The sequence below is a fragment of the Tenrec ecaudatus genome, chromosome 6 (assembly GCF_050624435.1).
Source record: "Tenrec ecaudatus isolate mTenEca1 chromosome 6, mTenEca1.hap1, whole genome shotgun sequence".
Classification (NCBI taxonomy): domain Eukaryota; kingdom Metazoa; phylum Chordata; class Mammalia; order Afrosoricida; family Tenrecidae; genus Tenrec; species Tenrec ecaudatus.
In genome coordinates this window covers 20958503-20973297 of record NC_134535.1, presented here as the reverse complement: position 1 = coordinate 20973297, position 14795 = coordinate 20958503, and the positions used below count along the sequence as shown (strand labels likewise).

At 49.4% G+C, this 14795-nt stretch overlaps 1 protein-coding gene across 2 annotated transcripts in view; it reads right to left on the bottom strand.

The window, feature by feature from the left end:
- Positions 1–13908, bottom strand: part of APPL2 (adaptor protein, phosphotyrosine interacting with PH domain and leucine zipper 2) — a 61175-nt gene extending 47267 nt beyond the window's left edge. For both annotated transcript variants that reach the window (XM_075551048.1, XM_075551049.1), the window contains exons 1-2: positions 13725–13908; positions 4632–4730 (exon numbers count right to left, since the gene is read on the bottom strand). In XM_075551048.1, the coding sequence (XP_075407163.1) occupies positions 4632–4730; positions 13725–13778 (153 nt within the window). In that variant the 5' untranslated portion in view covers positions 13779–13908. The remainder of the gene's footprint in view (positions 1–4631; positions 4731–13724) is intronic.
- Between the last annotated feature and the right edge of the window lie 887 nt (positions 13909–14795).

Genomic DNA, 14795 nt, shown 5'->3' with positions numbered 1-14795 from the left:
GTGAAGGAACCGGCAGGGCTTTGCTCTGCCGCACGCAGGGTTGCCCTGAGTCGGAATCGACCTGACGGAACTTAACAACAACAATTGAGCATTTATCGACTCTCTACCATGCCTGTGAAAAGTCTTTTCTACCCAGTTTAAGATGCATGATCCCCACTGCACAGTCCACACTGATCCTTATCCGAAGCCACAGTCTATTCTGGTAATCTGATGGCAGGAGGGCAGGGCACAACGGTGAATTGCTCAGCTGCTGACTAGCAATCAGCGGTGGGAACCAGCCAACTGGTCCATGGGAGAAGAGCTGTGGATCTGCGCCCGCACAGGTTACAGCCTGCGGAGCGGCAGCTGAGGGGTCAGTTAAGTGCACTAGTGCCGTTGTCCAGTCCAGGGGAAAGACGGGGAACGAAAACTGAGGCTACATGGATCAGTCAGGCCAGTGGACTCCTGCACCGTGTGAACATCGACCTCCGTGACTCTGAGAGGGAGCCTGGGCGGTGACCAGTTACCGCCACCACCAGCTCCGAAAGGGATCAGATCACAGGGTCCCGGATAAAGTGGCACAAACTCAAAATGCAGACAAGAAGGAGCAGGTTTCCTGGCCAGATCAAGATGGGAGGAACCCCTGAGACTAGGGCCCTTAGCCACCCTGGAGGTCTGAATCGGAACTCACCCCTGCGGCTGTTTTCAGCCCAACAACAGCCAGGTCTGAAAGGTGAACAATAACCCCAGGGAGGTCCTGAGAATAAACACAATGTGAGGCCAAACGGGCGGCAGGGACCCAAGAACGAGTTCAGACAAGTGAGGAAAGGAGGGACGGAGAAGAGAGACAGAGAAAACGAAGCTACATGGTGGGGACTGCAATCAATGACCGGAAACAAAATGTGCGTGAACTGGCTAATGGAAAACTGATGGGCTCGCGGGGAGGAGACGAGCCAGTCAGGGTGCAGTGTAGCAGCGATGAAACAGACAACTTTCCTCTAGTTCCTAAATGCTTCCCACAACCCCTCTGTCATGATCCCAATTCTTTATGGCTAGACCAGAGGATGGACACTGGTACAGATAGGAACTGGAAACACAGGGAATCCAGGGTGGATGATCCCTTCAGGACCAGTGGTGAGAGTGGCAATACCGGGAGGGTGGACAGAGGGTGGGGAACCGATTACAAGGAGCTACATATAACCTCCTCTCTGGGGGATGGACAACAGAAAAGTGGGTGAAGGGAGACGCTTGACAGGACAAGATATGACAAAATAATAATTTATAAATGATCAAAGGTTCATGAGGGAGGGGGTTAAATGAGGAGCTGATGCCAGGGGCTTACGTGGAGAGCACATGTTTTCAGAATGATGACGGTAACGAATGTACAAATATGCTTTACACTATTGATGTATGTATGGATTATGATAAGAGTTGTATGAGCCCCCAATAAAATGATTTCTAAAACCCCTGATTGGCTGTAAACCCTTACCCAATTCATAATAAAGAGTTAAAAACAACAAAAACAAGAGTACAGCTTAGGAAACCCTATGGAGTAGTTCTACCCTGTCATGTTGGATTGCTGAGTCCCAAAAGACTCGTACACAACAATCATCCAAATCAGTCATGAGTAATAGTTTCTTAACGTTTCCTACCTTTCAAGACCATCTTTCTCATCATTCTCAAAAAACACGTAGCAATTAGACTATATTTTAAAGCTGTCTTGCTCATAAAAATTGTTTCAATAATTATGTCTACATCTACACAAAATTAAATAAGAATATCTTCCACGATACTCCCATCACATGAAAGTAGCTTCCATCAATTCATCTATCAGTGAGAATAATTGAACTTAGTTCTCGTCTGGACAGCGAGGCAGCGTCCATTAGCTTCTCTGTGGGTCTGTCTCCTGATGTCATGTTCTCAACACGCCTGCCTTGATGATCCTATTCAGCCTGCCAGTCCCACTCACCTGCCCGGGATTTTTCTTCACAAGACTCATCAGTTTTTTTCTCCACAGAACTTTTAAGTGACTGAGACTCTGTATCAGTAATTCTCAACTTTCTCATGCTGCAACCCTTTCATACAGTTCCTCATGTGGTGGTGACCCCCAACCATCAAATTATTTTCATTGCTACTTCATAGCTGTCATTTTGCTACTGTGATGAATCAGGCGACCCCTGTGAAAAAGTTATTCAACCCCCAAAGGGGTCTCGACCCACAGGTTGAGAACGGCTGCTCTATAAACTGTCATTAGCTGCTGCTGAGTCGGCCCTCGGCTCGAGGTGATGTCATGCACATGGAGCAACTCTTGCCTGGTCCTGCATCATCCCCACGGTCAGGATAGACCAGCCCAGACAACACTCTGTCCTGTATGTATTTATCTTGCTCATTGTCTAGCTTCTCTGGGGAAAATGGGCAGAGGACAAACGTTTGTTTCCTGACCTACCCTGGGCCGGGGAACAGGTCATCACATACAATCATTCAACGATCTGCTACTGAAAACGATCGGATGCTGTTGTGTCAGGTCCAACTGCCCGTGACCCTGCAGGCGGAGCAGACCCGCACGCTGGGTCCTCAAGGGTCCTGGGAACCTCCCTGTCTCCCTCTGCCTTCCCCTTTCTGCTGACAGGCCCCGGTTCCTGTGAGCCCTGCGATGTGGCCACCGCCATTGGATCCACACGACTGCTCACCCACCGGCCTGCGATCTCCCTGCACTCTGCATCATCGCATGTGGCTGCGTGTGTCTGAAGAGGGACTTGTGGACTAGCGTCAGACTGATGGACGAGCATCGGACTTATGGGCTTGATCTGAACTGGGCTGGGATCTTGGCTTGATCTACAATTACTTCTTGATATGAAGCTTTCTCTTACATATAAAAAAAATCATGAATTGCATTCTGAAAAGCCAGCCTACACATGTATAATTTCCTTTTCTCAACAGTGTTTTAAACTCTCTACCATTGCCTAAATTAGTGACATTTTCAATGTAATAATCTTATATTCCAGGGAGATGATTTATAATGGTCTCTATTGTATCACACCATAATGTGTTCTCTATCATGATGATATGCGATAGTGACATTCCTAAAGTGAACCACAGACATATTTAAACCATAGATACATGAATGGATGTTGTGCTCAGACTTAATTCTAGCCCCAATCTCAGAGCATTTAGTTCTTATGACATGGCCCTACTCAACACTTGCCCCGGGAAGAGATCCTATGTGTGCTATAGCTAGGTGTGGTGAAGACACGGGAGGGGGCCCAACCATGAGGAAGAATAGTGTCTGGGGTCTTAAAGACTTGTCTTCCAACAAGCAGCCGTCTAAGAGAGGCATTTACCAAGTCCAACATGGAAGAAGCACACCAGTCTGTGTGATCCAGGGATTATAAACAATAAATCCAAATCTTAAAGCAGAAATGGTATCTGCTTAAATTCTGAACACCGAGCTTGCAGAAGGCTAAGGATGACAGGGAAAACCCAAACCGATTTACAGGGTCCCCACATGGCTAAGCCTCCAGCGACGTCCCTCTGACCACAGTCCAGGGTGTAACCAGCCTTGCTGCAGAGAGCACCGTAAGGAAAGATGGCTGTGGCTACTGTCGTTAAAGCAAAATATAACACCTTATTATCCGACCTCCCTTTTGACCCATTTTACAGTACTTTCAGTTTTAATATTTTCTGATTTTCTTTGACTGAGGTTTTTCTGGGTGTTTTTGGGTCACTGTTGTTGGGTTTGGGTTTTGTATAATTTTCAGGATATGAAATCCAGGCTAGGTAATCCCTAGAGACAATGAGTGGATTAATAGTTACTTAGGGGCAGGGGAGGCTGGGAAATGGGGACTTAACGAGTTGGAGGAGACAATGTTCTGAAATTGGTTGTGGTGATAACCAATTGGTTGTGTGTGATTGATATGTGAATTACATGCCAATAAAACTCTTAAAATATAAGAAGTTAAACGCAAAAAAAGGCTACTATTAAATGTCAGATTCCTTTACATTCCCATCAATGAGCAGAAGCAACAGTTCCGCATGGACAGCCTTCCCTCAGCAAGGAATCTTCGACGCGCATCACCAGCTGCCACACTGAGATGAGCAACAGAACGCATTTTATGTGAACTCGCCAGCCTTCGCTGCGGAAGTGACATTCACGGGCACTTCTGGACTCACGCTTGCTACTCAGCTACTTATTTTCCCTGGCTTTTCGGACCAGCGCTCTTTGTTCCTCCAAAGGACGAAACCATCCAATGGTGGCAGTGCTGCGGCTCAGAGGACGCAGTAGGAAAACAACCTCTCCCCTCCCAGTGACCCCTCAGCCAGCCCCTTTCTGAGACAGGCCAAGAGCCGTCTCCAGGGCCAATCCCAGCAGAAAGAGGAAACGCAAATGTGTCCCACTGAGGCTGGAGTATTTAATAAAAAGAGCAGCAGTTATGCAGCCCCCTTGATGGGTTCTACTCACAGGGAGACTATTCTCATTCTGAAACATGAACACAAGACCATGCTAGCTGGTTTTGAGTCAAGAGATGGGGAGGGGGGGGGTTTCTAATTTTATTTCAAAATTTTTAGATCATGTTTTTTGACCCCAATTTTTGTTTCCGGCTTCCAGAGAAAAATTCCTGATTAGAGGGGTGGGGGGGTGAGGCGGGGGCTACCTGGGCTCCGTAGACGCGCTGCATGGCCTGAAGCAGCTGGTTGGTGTAGTCCGTGAGGGTGCTGGCATCCTCCTCAAAAACGCTCAGTAAGGAACGCGTCTGTGAGACAGATGAGAAGGAGGAGGTCAGTGAAATTCTCGACGGAAGAGTTCTAAAGGCGGTCAAACCCACGCCCCTCCACACCCACAGAAACGGGCGAGAAGGTGCTTGTTAGTTCTCAGACATTTGTCTCTTGTTGAAACACAAAGACAAGTAGATTCTTAGAGCCCCACAGTTCCTTTCTAATCCATCAGGTAGCACAGTGGTTATGCACTGAGCTCCTAAAAGGAAGGTCAGCAGTTCGAAGCCACCAGCCACTCTATGGGAGAAAGATGAGGTGTTCTCCTCCCTTAAAGTTTCAGTTTCAGGCCCTCACAGGGACAGCACCCTCCCCTACAGGACTGCTTCTCCGACTCCAGGGCAGGGAGTCCTGACCCTCTGCAGATGCATGGCAGGGTGGCCCCTTTTCTAAGCACCAATAAACTCTCCCTCCCCAAAGAGCAATCGTTCCTTTCCAAGGCACGCACTGAACATGAGGCCCTGGGCCATGGTGGTCAGGACTCCAGGACTGGGCGGTGGGGGCGGCACAATCCCATCAGGGGGTAGCCACCTGTGTGCTTGGCTGCAACTCTGCAAATCTCGCCAGAATGTGCCATGCATTCCTTTTAGCAAACGACAGTCTGTGTGTCACCAAAGCTCCAAGTCACTTTCAGTTCTACTTTTCCGCTTTTTGGAGCCACTTGGACCAACGTTTAGTCTGACCAGTGTGTGAGTCCCGGTAGACGAGAGAAATTCACAGACACTCATGTGTGTAAGAAAGAACTTCATATACAAGAGCAATTGAATACTGAGAAAACATCCCAGTCCAGATCAAGTCCATGTCTGACATTAGCTCACATGTCCGATACCAATCTATTAAGTCCTCTTCAGACTCATAAAACACAAGCAATGATGCCGAGTGCAGGAAGATCACAGGCTAGTGGGTGGGAAGTCTTGTGGATCCAGTGGCGTAAGCCTCTGAGCGCTGGCAGGGGTCTCCGGGTGGCTCCTCCCGCTCAGGGCACTTGCATAGCTCCATGTGTCTTGTCAGCTGCAATGTCTCCCAGGGAGTCAGCGTGTGTTCCGCCTCCAGCAAGCTGTTTATCTCCTTAGTGCCTCCAAATGAGGTTATCAAGCTGCCACCTGATTGACAGGCTAAACTCCACCCCTTCCCTCTTAATCCTCTCAAATTGACAACAGATTATATAACTACCACAATAGGTAAGGAATCTGCAGGGCTTTTGAGACTGGGACCCTTCCCTTTCTAGTAAAAATTAAGTTTTTTTTATTTATTTCCATATAGTTCCCCCTTTTGTTTGTGAAATATAAGTAATACAAAGAAAAACATACTCTAGGGAGCAGTAGCCCATCCACCTTCACATGTGGTTCTTTCCTCTTCTTCTACTTGGGGTGTGTGTGGAGAGCAATTTCTTCTTTTCCCACCCTCCCGTCCTCCATATATGTCCACCCCTCGGCCGCTCTTTACTAACCTTACCTCACTGTAGTCTTTAAAATCTTCTCCTTTGGTGTGAAAACCACTTTTATTTTCCTTGCTTTTCCTTTATAATAATGCGTCATGAAATACTTGTCGTTGTGAGACTGACTAACTGCTGAGCATAATGTTCTGATCGGGGCTGTGCCTTGAAGCGTTTGGCAGACTCGTCATAATAAGCCAACGTGGGAAATGTGCCAGAGCTTGTTTAGGGTCACCTTTCCAGGTCCTGTGCGAGAAGTGTCAAGAACCCGGGACCCACCAGCTCTAGGCCCTGCAACCAAGGCACACGGTTCTATGGGAGGGCTGCTAAGAGCACTGCCAGCCGCCAGCAAGGATTATGGTTTCAAGCAGGTGGCGGCCTGGCCCCCACGAAACACTGAGGGGGAGATGATGTCTCATCAGGCGCCTGAACAGCTATTGAGGTGTTACACAGAGACGTATCTCCCCAAAGGCCATTTGCTAATGGGCCTTTAAGCTACTGCTTTAGTTATAACAGGCTCTTCACTTCAGAAAAGAACCCATTAGGTTCAAGGGGAGATTAAGTTGTGGAAATGCCCTTAGTGCGGTGATAAAAAAGCACATTACAAACAATACACTAGAGCTCCCTCTTTCCCTGCAAATAACAATTTCAATTCCTTCGATCCTTTTCTAACGTACATGAGGCAAGTGAGCCATCACTGACTCCAAGGAACTGGAATAGGAATTTAGGCATTTGAAGAGTCTCCACCCACCCCATCCCACCCCCTACCTCTACCACCACCCCCACCCATGTTCTGCCCCTGACTTCATTCCACACTCTGCTACCCTGGGCACCAGAACAGCATGCTCTGGCTTTGCCCAGTGGCCTTAAGGGGAGACGTAGCTGCAGATAAGAGGGATGTCCTCAGTACCAGTCCTTATCAACAGAAGAACCAAGTAAGTGAATAAGGCACCAAAGTGTGAGATCATTTTTAATACACGTTCTCAAGAAGAGCAAAAAAAAAAACATCACCATATGCCAGCTCAGACTATGTACAAGGAGTCTGTGAAAACGGTATTTTTGAAACATTTTTATATTCCACAGCAAGAAATCCATTTTATATCTAGACCTGAATGAACACTGCTTAGTTTATCACCGATCTCCCTCCCCCACACCCCCTTTTGTTCTAGTTCATTCTGTTAGGTTTCGTTTTATTCACTGCTGGTTTAGACATTCGTAAACAAAAATGCTGGTTGTAACCCATGGATTTCATAATTCATTAATGGAGCTCGGCCGGTAGGTGAAAAACACTGTTTTAGGATTCCGTGTTTAAAATATTTGAACGTTGCTAATGGGGTGGGGCTCTGTATTCAGTACTGGTTCATCTTGGCTCTCATTTAACACGGACTGCAACATTGTGCTGGGTACTGAGATTCACAGGTGATGAGAGTCATCTGTCTTCTCAAAGGCTCTGTGATGATCCTGAGACTGTGTCAGGAGAGGTTTCAAATCTAGGCTTTGGCACTAATCTGCCAGGTTAATGAAGCAGGTTATTAGTGTTCATAAAGTGATTGCAGATATGATGATGATGATGAGCTGTATTGATTGCTTATGAGATGCCCAGTAGTACATGCTTCGCAAGTATGAGTTCATGTTAACCCTATAGCAAGCCTGTCATGCACACACCTGTGGCTGTAGAGTCGACTCTGACACGTATTGACCGTACAGGTCAGTGTAGAAACGCGCCATACGCTTTCCAAGGCTACATCTTGCTGCTGAGCACTTTAATCACTGCAGCAACAGAGCTCCAGTAACCTACATTGTTCTCCATAGGTTTCCAAACTTACAAGGGGTACCCCCCCAAAAAAAACACCCTGGAATTTTAATTTTCAAAGTGATGTTTAAAAAATTTTTTTTACAAACAACCTTCAAAGTGCTCTCCATGACATTAAGTACATTTCTCACATCAGAGATTCCTTTCTTGGAAACATTTTTCACACTCATCTGTTTGGATGGCTGACAGCACCTCCCTCATTTTTTTCCTTCACCTCTTGTACAACGTCAAATCACTGTACTTTCATGTCCCTCTGCATTCGTGGAAACAGAAAGAAATCCCAGTGTGAGGTCAGGTGAGTCAGGTGTGTGGGGCAAAAGAGGCATGCTGTTTTCGCCATAAACCGGCGCCCTGCGGTGGCTGTGTGAGCAGGTGCGTTGCCGCAGTGGCATGGTCCCCCGTCTGCCTCAAATGAGGCCTTTTTGTCGCACACTGTTATGCAATCTTTTCAGAACCTCTAAAAAGAAAGCTTTATTAACAGTCTGAGCTGGTGGAATGAACTCCAAATGTACCAGTGAACATTTTCATCTGTTTGGGAAGTTGATGGACATTCAGAACGAGGTCTGTCATCAAACAACATGTCACCTTTTATTAAATGAGAAAACCACTAGTACACGCGAGTTTTTCCCCATAGAAAACTCCTTGCTGTCCTTGTAAGCTGTGTTCAACATCACAACAGTTTCTGCAGCATTTTCCCCCCAGCAGTAAAATCTCACAACTGCATGCTGTTCTCTGAAATTGGCCATCACTGAAACCCAGGTTCAAGCGAGACTGCTTTTGTGAAAAAATTCACTGTGACCATTTTTTGGGGGGTTCCCCTCATATTTGTCCTAGTCCCCCCTTCTCAGAAAAAAATTACTCAGCACCCCTCTGGCAATTAAAAACGTTTGTGCTATAACCCACAATCCAGGAGGAATTTACTTTTACAACCCTCCCTGACCCCCAGCATCTCACCCCCACTTCCTTTACCACTGCTGCCACCTTGGATCATTCCAGAACCTCCCAGGGGGCAGCCCTGCCCACTTTGAAAACTGCAGCTCTGCACCCAAAGCACACTGCCATCAAGTTCATTCTGACAGTGACCCTGCCTAGTTTACAAGACTGTACATCTTTATCGCAGCAGTGGCGGGTGGGTCTGAACCACCACGTGCGGTTAGCAGCCCAATGTCTGGCGCAGGGCACTACCAGGGCTCCTTTGGGATACAGCAGCAGAGCGTACACATAGCCTTTATTTGCAGTGGAACACTGAAACATCATGTGACCTGCTTATTTTGCTACCCGCTTATTACGGTGGTCTGGCACCCAACCCACAGCACCTCCCAGCTCTGCCTGTACTCTGCACAGGAACGCCAGGACACCCCCTCTGGATCTGGCAGGAACTTGCCAGGATTCCCTTCCTCAGTCAACAAGGTAGCCATCCCCCCCGGGAAAAATGGCCCCAGCCGCCTCCATTGCTGTTCTGATATTCACGTGCATCACAACACATCTGTGAGAACTTTCTTGGGACAAATGGGGATGCCGAGTCATAAAGAAGGAAATGAGACCAGGGACCAGGCAAAGGTACATTCCCCTTGCTCAAAACCCCACAAAAAGTGAAAACGATACACGTGCAAATCACGTGAGGCAACGGCAACCAAGCTACTAAGGCGTGTAGCAGAGTCCTGGCGGCATACGTGGGTTACGTGCTGGGCCGCTAGTCACAAGGTTAGCAGTTCCACACCACCAGCAGCTCCAAGGGAGAAAGATGGAGCTTTCCACTCCCAAAGAGAGTTACAGTGCTGGGAACCCACAGGGCCAGTTCTACTCTGTCCTGTAGGGTCAATGGCCGTGAGTTTGTGTTGTGTTGTGTGTGTGGGGGGGGGGGTAAGGGGGGACATAGAAGGAAGACCTGATACACTCCGTCCTTAGAGATGACAGCTAAGAAAACCGTATGGGCCAGTTCTCTTCTGTCACATGGGGTCATTGTAAGTCAGAATCAACAGGACCACACCTAGCACAGTGTACCCATAGGGTAGTGGAGGAAACGTCTCAGTAGAATCGAATCTATTGAGAACAAAAACAACGCACACAGGTGTCATGAACAAAGAACAGTGGAGCAAAGCGCTCTGTTACGAAGACAAAATCAACCAGGTTCCGCTTGGAGGTCTCGTGCCTGAATAAGGAAAGGTCTGCTCCGGATGGAGAGGATTGTTTATAGCTCGGTGAATCAATCACTGAATAACTCAGAACTGAGTCTTCAATTTCTTGTCCTCTATCCCATAGACAGTTGCAGTCTTGGGAATCCACGGGGCAGTTCTACCCTGCCCTGGTGGGTCATCTACTCGACGGCAGTGGGTTTGGTTTTTTCTGTTTGGCAGTTATTCCAAGGAAGCCCTGGTAGTGGGTTATATGTTGGGCTGCTAACCTCAAGGTCGGCAGTTCGAAACCACCAGCCACTCTCCTTGGGAGCCAGATGAGGCCTTCCCTTCCCTTAAAGAATTACAAGTCTTGGAAACCTACAGTTCTACTCTGTCCTAAAAGGCTATGGGTCAAAAATCAACCCGATGGCAGTCCATTTGGTTTTATTTTTTTGAGGGGCTCTGCAGGGGCAAGACCTGGTATTCTATTGCCTCTTTAAAGGTGATGGCAAAGGAAACAAAGAAAGGGAAAAAGGAAAAAAGAAAAAGACAAGAAAGAGAAAAGAAAACAAAAGGAACAGGCCTTATTTCTTCAGCTGACTCCACGGGACAAGCGAGTACACAGCTGTCCTGCTCACCTGTCTCCAAGAACAAACTGCGACTCACCTCGGGCAGGCACTAGTGGTTTACTTGGCATTACGTGTCCAGCATCGCCCAGTGCTGGTGAGCAGCAGCCCTTGACAGACAGCGATGGAGACAGACAAATTACCTTCTAACAACGCACACTAACTAGTTTGACCATCGGTTGCGCAAGACCCCAAACTACCAACAAAAAAAGAGAGAGAGAAGATTAGATGCGTCTAAGCTTGGTTGACTGGCTGTTTTTCTGGGATGGCTCACCTGCAGCAGGTTTTACGTTCACCGGCCATGTGCAAACCAGGTTATTAGAGCAACTCCCATAACTACATAAACCTGGGGGAAATAAACAAGAGATGGTTTCTTAGATCTCTGTCATCGAGCGAGACATTTGAGGTCCCGGATGACAGAAAAGTCAGGTGTTAGGTAGCTGGGTTCACATGAGCAATGTCCCTGTGCCGGCAGGCTGCTGGGGCTCCAGGCACTGCCGCGGTCGAGTGCACGGTGCTGGGCGATTGATTTGCTCCTTGTCGTTTTAATAGAGGCCCTTGTTCAAACGACTGTGGGATTAAATGGGTGAGGAAAGAACTTAGGGACCCTGCCTGGCAAGTACACCACATGCTGCAGGCATTTGCAGTGTTCTTTACTCGTTACACGGAGGACGGAGCTGGGTGAGATACCACCCAGTTCCAAGCGTAGGAGCCAACTTGGGAGCAGCAGCAGCTACAAGGCACGTGTCCCGAAGAAAAGATATGATGGGATCATTATCAAACACCCTCCGTAACATTGGCGTCCGTGCCAAACAGTAGGCGAGAGCTGAGTTCTCCTGGGTTACAGAGCGACAACAAAGTCTCACAAGCAGTGACAAATTCTCTGGACTCAGAGGAACCAGCAACAGGAATGGCACTGTCCCAGAGCCCCTTCTTCCACACACAAGTTCAGAGCGATAACCCTTGCAGAGCGCCTTCAAGACCGGCTGATCCACGTCCCTTGTTCTGCAACTGAGCAAACTGAGCCAGCACAGGGTGGGGACTAAATGGCTTGCCCAGCTCACATGATCAGTGAGTATTCAAGCCAAAGCCAGAAAACCCAGGACTTGCTCACCAGCACTTTCTTTATTTCCTGACAGCCGACATCCTTCCAGCACCTCGGAAAGAGTGTAGATTCGAGCTGACAACTTGCGATGTGATTGATCAGGGAGGAGGGCGTGGAGGTCCTGGTGGTGTGGCCTCTCTAATCTGGCTCCGCCATCCCCATGTTGGGCTCGGAAGGCAACGTATCAGCACTTTTGCATCTGTTTCCCCAACTTCAGAGCCAAGAGGAATCCTAGCTCACAATGATCTTTCAAAATTCCACTGTTATCTTCAGGTTTCACACGACAGGTGTGGTGATAAATGAAATGCCTTCCACCAAGGTCCTTTGGTCCTCCGATTAAAATCTCTGACAGCTGGGGGTGTAAACGAGACTTTGAAAAGCCAATCAGAGCAGTGGATGTGATTTTTCCAAGAAGGGGGGTGGGGGTGGGATGTGCGCGCGCGCAAGTGTAATCAAAGTTGGGTTACAGTGCCTTGCCTACCCAAAACAAAACAAAAACACCAAACTCACTGCCACCGAGTGAATTCTTATTCACAGTGATCCTAGGATAGTACAGAACTGCCCCAGTAGGTTTCCATGACAGTATAACTCTTTTCAGGAGAAGACAATCTCATCTTTCTCCCTCAGAGAGGCTGGTGGTTTTGAACTGCTGACCTGACAATAGCAGCCCAAAGAAATGGGCGCAGAAAACTAAGTACCTGGACCTCTTGACTACTTATTCCGAACTAGGGAGAGGTTGCCGGGTATAGATGAGTCTCTCAAAGATCACATTCATGGCACAACTCACTGAGATAAAAGGAAAATGAACTGGAACAGACGGGAAAGCGTGGACAGAAAACAGGCCACTCTCTTCTCTTTTTTAGAGTTGAGGGGCCCCGGGACTAGAGGGACTTCTTCAAATGGCCCCAGGATATGAACCAGGAGGGGAGCAGAGAAGCAGGGGAGCAGTTAAGTCAAAGAGAACAAAAGTTCCCCAAGGAAGGCGGCAGTTATCCATTAATAGCATCCCGGGTTCGCTCATTCGCTATATTTATGTGTAGTAAATTTCATCTGCAGAAGCTCGAAGGTGTTGGCTGACATCTCAAGTGAGCTAATGAAGTTTCCCCAGGTGGCAAATGGGGCAGGTACCATAATGCTCTCGTTACTGATGGGAAACCGTCCCAAGGGGTGTCTGGCCCCGCTGAGAAAGAGATCCTGGTCCTCCACTGCCCATTCTGGGGCAGCAGGAACTGTAGGAATATTAGTAATAATAACAATACTGTCCCGACGGTTAACCAGCCACTGTCCACCAACAGCTTGACAGGCATTTCTGTATTTAATACTCCTGGCCCATAAGGCGAGTTGAGCTGCCAACCACCACAGTGCGCAACCACCACAGTGCGCAAAGGACAAGGCGTTTCACTGCTGCAAGAAGGTAGTCTTGGAAACGCGCGAGGCAGTTCCAGGTGGTTGGGGCTGTTTTGGGACAACTATTCTTTCTATCTGGCGCAGGGCCCTAGGCGCGGTTTATTCTGTTGTGCATTCGGTCGCTATGGGTCGGAACCGACTGTGCGGCACCTAACAACCCGGGGGCAAAGCTGAGGCAGGGAGGAAATTTACAAACTCTCAGCTAGTAAGGGTTGGCCCCAGCAGCCTTTGGTGGGGGGGAGTGGGGGTGTCCAGGCACAATGACCCCCGCCGTGGTGGGCTTTCCCGGGTGCTCCTGCTCTGCCTGGGGCGGGGGGCGGTCCCTGCTCGCGGCCCCTTTGCAGCCCCGGGGCGCCCTGGAGGGAGGCACCCCGAGGGGTGGCGGGCGGGGGCGCGGCCTCTCTCCCGGGGCCGGAGGACCCCGCACGGCCTCTGCCCCGCGGGCCAGGGCGGCCCCAGCGGCGGGAGATACCTGCGGGCTGTCCTGCAACGCCTCCTCCAGCAGGAGCTTGTCCACGGCGGGCATGATGCTGCGCGGCCTGGCCGAGGGAGCGACGCAAGGACGGAGAGCGGGAGGCGCGGTCCCGGAGGGTGCTCCAAGCTTGGGCGACGAGGAGGACGCTCCGTGCCCGCGGCAGCCCAGCGCGCGCGCACGCCTGGCCAGTGTCCACGGCCCGCCCTCGCGCCGCCCCGCCCCGCCCTCCTCCCAGGCCCGCCCGCCCCCGAGCCCGAGCAACAGGAAGTGTGGCGAGCGTGCGGCCGGAACACCGGAAGTGTGGCTGCCCCGCTCCCGGCGGGCGTCAGCGGACCCAGACCCCACCGGAAGTGTGGCTGCCCCGCTCCGGCGGGCGTCCGTGCACCGAAATCCCACCGGAAGTGTGGCTGCTCCGCTCCGGCGGGCGTCAGCGGACCCAGACCCCACCGGAAGTGTGGCTGCCCCGCTCCGGCGGGCGTCTGCGCTGCTGCTTCGTGGGTGACTGGAGTTTTCCTCCAGAGGTGAAAAGCGTGGGGCTTTCGTACCAACCAGTGTTTATCATTTCCAAAAAGGACACCCACCGGGTAGAAAGAGAAGGCTTTCGCTTTCAGTGGCTACCCAAAGATGGCAGCATTATTTGCTGTCCCTCAGTAACCACTTTTTAACATAAGCAAAACCATAAACTTAACACACTCCCTTTTTCTGGGCAAATATCAGTGCCTCAAATCTCAATATCGCCGAGAGCTACTTTAAGGCACAAAAGAGCCCCCAAATCTCAGCTATCATTTAAGGAGAACATTATAAAACCAGGAAAAGACATACATCATCTAGACGAGGAAGACCGTCAGCACCAAGTCAAGATGGCTTGCTGGGGGAGTGAGCGTAATCCAGCAGTCTGCCTGAGGACAGAGCTGTTCACGTTTCCAGTTGTGTTAGTCTGGGTAGACTAGAGAAACAAATTCATAGACACTCATGTGTATAAGAGAGAGCTTTATATACAAGAGCAATTGAATATTGAGAAGACATCCAGTCCAGTCGAAATCAAGTCCCTAAGTCGAATATTAGCCC